This window comes from Thalia democratica, chromosome 4 (assembly GCF_965202585.1).
Source record: "Thalia democratica chromosome 4, ktThaDemo2.hap1.1, whole genome shotgun sequence".
NCBI lineage: Eukaryota > Metazoa > Chordata > Thaliacea > Salpida > Salpidae > Thalia > Thalia democratica.
Window position 1 is genome coordinate 6,537,652 of NC_139168.1, and position 6,264 is coordinate 6,543,915.

General features: G+C 23.6%; 1 protein-coding gene across 1 annotated transcript; it reads left to right on the forward strand.

Moving 5' to 3' along the window:
- The first annotated feature begins 1,031 nt into the window (after positions 1 to 1,031).
- Positions 1,032 to 6,035, forward strand: LOC145833808 (small nuclear ribonucleoprotein F-like). The gene is made up of 3 exons (XM_082940997.1): positions 1,032 to 1,125; positions 3,757 to 3,859; positions 5,740 to 6,035. The coding sequence occupies exons 1-3, from the start codon at positions 1,032 to 1,034 to the stop codon at positions 5,795 to 5,797; spliced, it is 255 nt and encodes an 84-aa protein (XP_082797123.1). The 3' UTR covers positions 5,798 to 6,035.
- Positions 6,036 to 6,264: the final 229 nt, after the last annotated feature.

Sequence of the window (6,264 nt, forward strand, 5' to 3'; positions counted from 1 at the left end):
TTACGCAGTGTTAAACATTACTTTTTTTTACTTTGTAAAAGATAAATTTACTTGTTTAAATTGTTGAAATCTTATTTTTATTTGATGATTCTTTTATTGATTCTTTTTATAGTTTTTTTTTTAAAGTTTTACTTTTTTAACTGTAGAAATGATACTTAGTTAAACACTATTTAGTTAAAATTGAAGTTGAAAAATTCATTATGCTCATATAAACTACATTTGACAAGATCTAAAAATTATACAAAACAAGTATTGAAATGTAAATTTTACAAAACTGTTTTTAATTTATTTAAAATGTTTATCACTTAAGAATTTCTTCAATTATGTGTTTTTTAATTAAGATAAAGTTAAAGCTTAAATAGTTTTTTCGTACAAACTTTATTTAATTTTGTATCTAACACTTTTTAAAGTTTTTCTTAATTTCTACCTTTTTTATTACATTATCGATGTTTGTTTGAACGTACTGTTTAATATTTAAGCTACAGTAGTTCATTGTGCTCATGTAAAATACATTTGAAAACATTTAAAAAGTATATAAAACAAGTATTTACCTCTAAATTTTACAAAATTGCTTTAAGTTTATTTAAAATGTTTAATAATTTGTTAAAGATGAACTATGTGTATTTTAAAACATTTTCTCATCAGTTTGTAGCATTAAATTTAAAAGTTTGTAAACTTATTTTAGTTATAACTTAATTTAATACGTTTTGGCAACTATAGAGTTTTTGTAGTCGCTGATATAACAACTTGTTCGGCTTTAAATTTGAAGCAGGTAGAAAAAAATCCATTTTGTGCATAGTGAGTAAATGCTAAGATACACTTACCAAAACATTTATGAATGGCTTTGAAAAAAACTTTGCTTTTATTGATTATGGCAACAAAACTGATATCTTACAACATGAAAAAAAAAAAACTCTGGAGATTATTTTTTAGCCTAGTTCAAACAGTTTTGTAATCTATGATTCGCTACCAAGAGAAGATGTCAAAGCTGTAAACATTATTTTTACAGAAAATACTATTAAATAGTCACCATGTCTTCTATGCCAATGAACCCAAAGCCGTTTTTGAACCAGCTCACTGGTAAGCCAGTCATGGTCAAGCTGAAATGGGGTATGGAGTATAGAGGTACGTTTACATAAAAATAATGTAATTAAAGGTAAAGTTTAGTTGTGTAGTATATTTTATTTTGCTCACTGGAAAGCCAGTCATGGTCAAGCTGAAGTGGGGTATGGAGAATAGAGATTTGTATTTATATATATTATTAAGGCCATAAGGGGGGAGGTAAGCCATGTTTTTTACAAGTTGATCTTATTTTATAGAGTTTTTTCTAAGCTTCAAGATGCTTTTTATTGTTTTAAAAAAAATCTAATTATTTTTTGAGATATTAACAGTCAAAGTCGGGCCACATAATAGGTTCCCTATGGTAAGGGAAAACTAAAACAGCAAAAAAAGACTATTATATTTAAAATCTATCTTCTCCTACATTTTTCAAGCAATCTTCAAAATTTCACAGTCTAATCTTTATACAATAAAAAAAAATGTTACTTAACAACTAAAAAAAAATTGAAGAAATTTATTATAAAAAAAAATTAAAATTTTTGTGATAAAGTTTATATTTTTAGAAGTTATTAAAATTCATAAGTAACGTTTTTTCCTTTAAAAATAAGAAACATTTCCTAAAACTTTAAAGAAGATTGCTTGAAAAATGAAGGAGGAGATAGATTTTTAGTGAATTTTAAAATTTCTGAGAAAATTGACCTCAAAAAATTTGATTTTTTTTGAAAAATCAAAATATTTGCGGTCCATACGTTTGTATTGGAAACTTTTTACATAAAATAAAATATCTCAAAAGTTAAATGATATTTTTGAATTCTATAAAAACTGACTTGTAGTTTGTATTTAAAGCTTTCATGTAAAAGCCTAAGTTAATTTTTGTAAAAAAAATGCCCCCCCCCCCCCTTATGGCCTTATTATTATTAAGTATTAACATTTTAATACAGTTTTGACAATGAATAATATTTATTTAACATTCTTTTATATACTGAAAAATAATATTTTGTCAAGTAAAAGGTTCCATTTGGTTTACATGTTTATTTTAATTAATCATTTTGAATGAAGAAATTATAATCTTAAATAAAAAATTTTAGTTTTTAATATCAGGTTATGATTCACTTTTATATCTTATGGAAGTAATTGTTACTAAGCACAAAACTTACTTGACTAATAAATAAAGTGGAATGTTTTACTATTGGTCAATCTAATTTCAATAGTCTTTTTGTTCTCTTGTATGTTAGATATTTGTTTAAGAATTTTATTTTTGAAATTAATTATTTTGTACAAGTTTTGCATTAGTCTTTTAAATTTATTTGAAAAATATTACATTAATTTGCTAAATTGGTACATTAATTTTATAAATAAAAACGAAAAATACCATTAAAAAAGTGTTATTTTCATTTATTTTATTGCCTAATTACTATAGGTTTTTATAAAAGTTGTTTAAGGTGTCAAGTTTTTGTTGTAACCCATTTATTTTCTTAGTTATTATTAAAACTAAAACATAATGTAAAACATCACTTTTAGTTACTAATTATTTGATAAATTAAAAAATACAAGTGGCCTACTAGTTTTATTTTAAGTAATAACTATGTATTTTACTTTACTAAAAATATGTTACTTTTTATACAGAATATTTATTTTTTTATGTTACATTACTAGTTTGATGTATAACAGGTTATACAATGTATAGCTTTTTTGCTTCAAAAAGTGGCATCTGTAGTATACTGTACTAATTTAGAAATTATGTGGTTTGTAGACATATTTTTCAATAAGTTTTTAATAAATTAGAATTTTTAAAAACTCTCCAACAGCATATGTATACAAATAAGCTTGTTTGAAAAATAGTTTGAATTAATTATCATTGAGTTTTTAGTTCACATTTGAAAGTCTTCTTGACCATATATTTATTCACCGAGTTTTTATTCCTAAAATATTAGAAATCTAAGCAGAAATTTAGAAAATACTAGGTTGACTTTTTGAAGAATATGTCAATGGTCATTCTAAATTTCTATACTAAAACTTAAAGTGTTGATAAACACTCATAATTTATACTTAATGCACAAAAACTAGTATTATTAACAGTATTTTTTTCTATATTTTGACAAATGATAGAAAAAATGTATTTAAAAATAAATTTTAATTACATTATATATCAACTCAGGATACTTTGTGAACAACAATGAATATGTATTTGATCTTAATTGATATGTTTTTGAAATAAACACTATTTACTCACAATGCTATAAAGTGTTGGTGTTTTTAAGTTTTTCACATTGTACGATGTTTGGTGGATATGCAACTACAATATAATATAGTGTGTATATTTTTAACTTTCATCATATTTTAGGGATATTTGGTGAGCGTTGACTGTTACATGAACATGCAACTACAATATAATATAGTGTGTATATTTTTAACTTGTATTTTTTATATCAGGATATTTGGTGAGCGTTGACGGGTACATGAACATGCAACTACAATATAATATAGTGTGTATATTTTAAACTTATATTTTTTATATCAGGATATTTGGTGAGTGTTGACTGTTACATGAACATGCAACTACAATATAATATAGTGTGTATATTTTTAACTTATATTTTTTATATCAGGATATTTGGTGAGTGTTGACTGTTACATGAACATGCAACTACAATATAATATAGTGTGTATATTTTTAACTTGTATTTTTTATATCAGGATATTTGGTGAGCGTCGACGGTTACATGAACATGCAACTCGCAAACACCGAAGAGTTTGTTGAAGGAAACAAAGCTGGCAACCTCGGTGAAATTCTCATCAGGTTATTAGTTTTTTATATATTTGAGATATAATTTAAATATTATTATCAAGTTGTGTCATTAAAATGGAAAAAATGTTGAGAATAAATGTAATTAAAAAAAAAAGGGTTTTTATTTTTCAATTAAAGCTAAGTATAATGGTTAAAATACAGTTGGTTTTATTGTGATTACACCAATTAAAAGTAATTAAACTGCATGGGGGGTTGTATGTTCTTTTTAAAAATATCAATATCTTATCAATTACAGTACAATTATCTTATCAATATAAGTTAGTTTTTATAATATATAAAAAACTTAAACTAATTTTTGATAAATAGTCATTTTTGTAAATAGTTTTTGTTACAGACATACTGGTCACAAAAGTTTTAAATTTTTTTTAAAATCTACATACTTTTTTGAATCAGAGAGCACAATTTTTTATGAAACATTCCTTAAATAGTTTAAAAAATATTAGTTTTTTAACGGAAAAATATATTGAAAATAAAAAAAAGTAATTAATCGAAAATCTTTTTTTTTAATTAAAAAAAATTCTTACTTAACTGTTAAATTTTGAAGAAAAAAAAACTGAAGTAAATCATTGATTATTGTGGGGTTTTCACTTTATAGTTTTGGATTTCTGTTAACAACCTATCGAACTCAACAACTCATATCTTAAAAAAGTATTTTAAATTTTATTAAGTAATAGAAAGTTTCTGGTAGCTCATCTATGACTTAACAAAAAAAGACCAACTTGTAGAAACAAGGTGGTCCTCATATGGCCTTAATCTTATAAACTTGTTTTTTATTCAAGCTTTATTTTTTTATGGAGTACTAAGAATTAATATAACACCTTGCAAATAGTTTTCCAATTACAATATCTGATGAAATATCTTAAAACTGAATTTGTCTATTATTATATTCTAGGCTTAGTTTTTAAGTTTATAACAAAGCTATTTTAAGATAGTTTTTATTAATAATATTTTATAACATTTAAAAATATTCATTGCTTTTGATAAATCATCGTTGTTTTTCTATAGTTCAGAATTTCTTCTATGACATATTCAACATAATTATTTGATACATATTTAAATCTAAAATAAAAAAATTATTTTATATTTACACAGTATTCATATGGAAATAAATTTGTTGTTTGCTTTATGCCTTAAATTTTAGCTCTAAAGTTATATACAAGCAAAGTTTTAATTGTTATCAATTAAAAAACTTCATAAAGTTTTCTAAGGTTTAAACATATACAATTTAAACAAAATATGAGCCTTTTAATATACGCTTTTATTAAATATTTTATACATGAAAGCTAACAAGTCTTATGTAATCTTTACTAAGGGTAGTTTAAATAGAAAATATCATGTTTTGAAAGTTTTAAATGTGTGTTTTTTCTCTTTTTGTTTACAACAACAATTTTTGCTACTTGTTCATTCTTTGAAATTTATCTCAAGTTTTGTTGTTTATTTAAAAAAATCTCAGTTATTACCACTCAATAATTTTATTTTCAACGTTATAAATGCAACAGTTTCATGAAAGTTTTAAATTTTAAAAATTGTAAATATTTTAATAGTCTAAATGTTCCATATACTATTAGGTTCTATCTTTCACAGTAATTAAACAAACTTGCAAATTTCATGTTTACAGTTTTTATATTTAATTTAAATAAATATTTTTTATCTGTTTAAATGAATATTTTTTAAATAGATGCAACACTGTTCTGCACGTTAAATTTTCTTGTATTTGATATATAACAAATAAGTGTTTAACATGATTCACTTTTCTTACACCGTTTATGTCAAATTCACAAATTTGTACACGTATTTGGTTTAAATGAATATTTTTTTAAATATTTTAATTATAAAAATTTAAATAATATTTCAATATTTTTTCAAAACAGATGCAACAACGTTCTCTACATCAAAGGCATCGAGGAAGGCGAGGCCGGTGAAGTTTAAACGATTCTGATTGGCTCAATCAACAAGTGATCTTCTGTGATTGGCTCAATCTAGTCTGATGTCTTCACTGATTGGCCGATCTTATTTTGCAGCGTTTTCATTTGTTAAATATTCGCTTGGTTTGAAAATAATTCACATAGTGTTGAGCACTTTTAATAGTCACTATTTTTAATTTTTATCCGATATTGTTTTACCATGTATGTTAGAGATGGATATCAAATTAAAGCATTCCTAAAATGTGCATTTTGAAGTAAAGTTTTTATTGTTTAAATTTTTAGTAAATTCTGTTGAGTTGTAGATAAATTAAAAAATTTTCTGTTGTCAATAAATTGTTTAAATTGTGTGATATGTAATGTATTTCTACTGTTACTTTGTGTGTCCAACGTTTTATTAAAAATACCATCAGTCATTTTTTTACACAAGTGCGCTTAATTATAGCTCTCAATCTTTTTCAGGATGTGTATAAA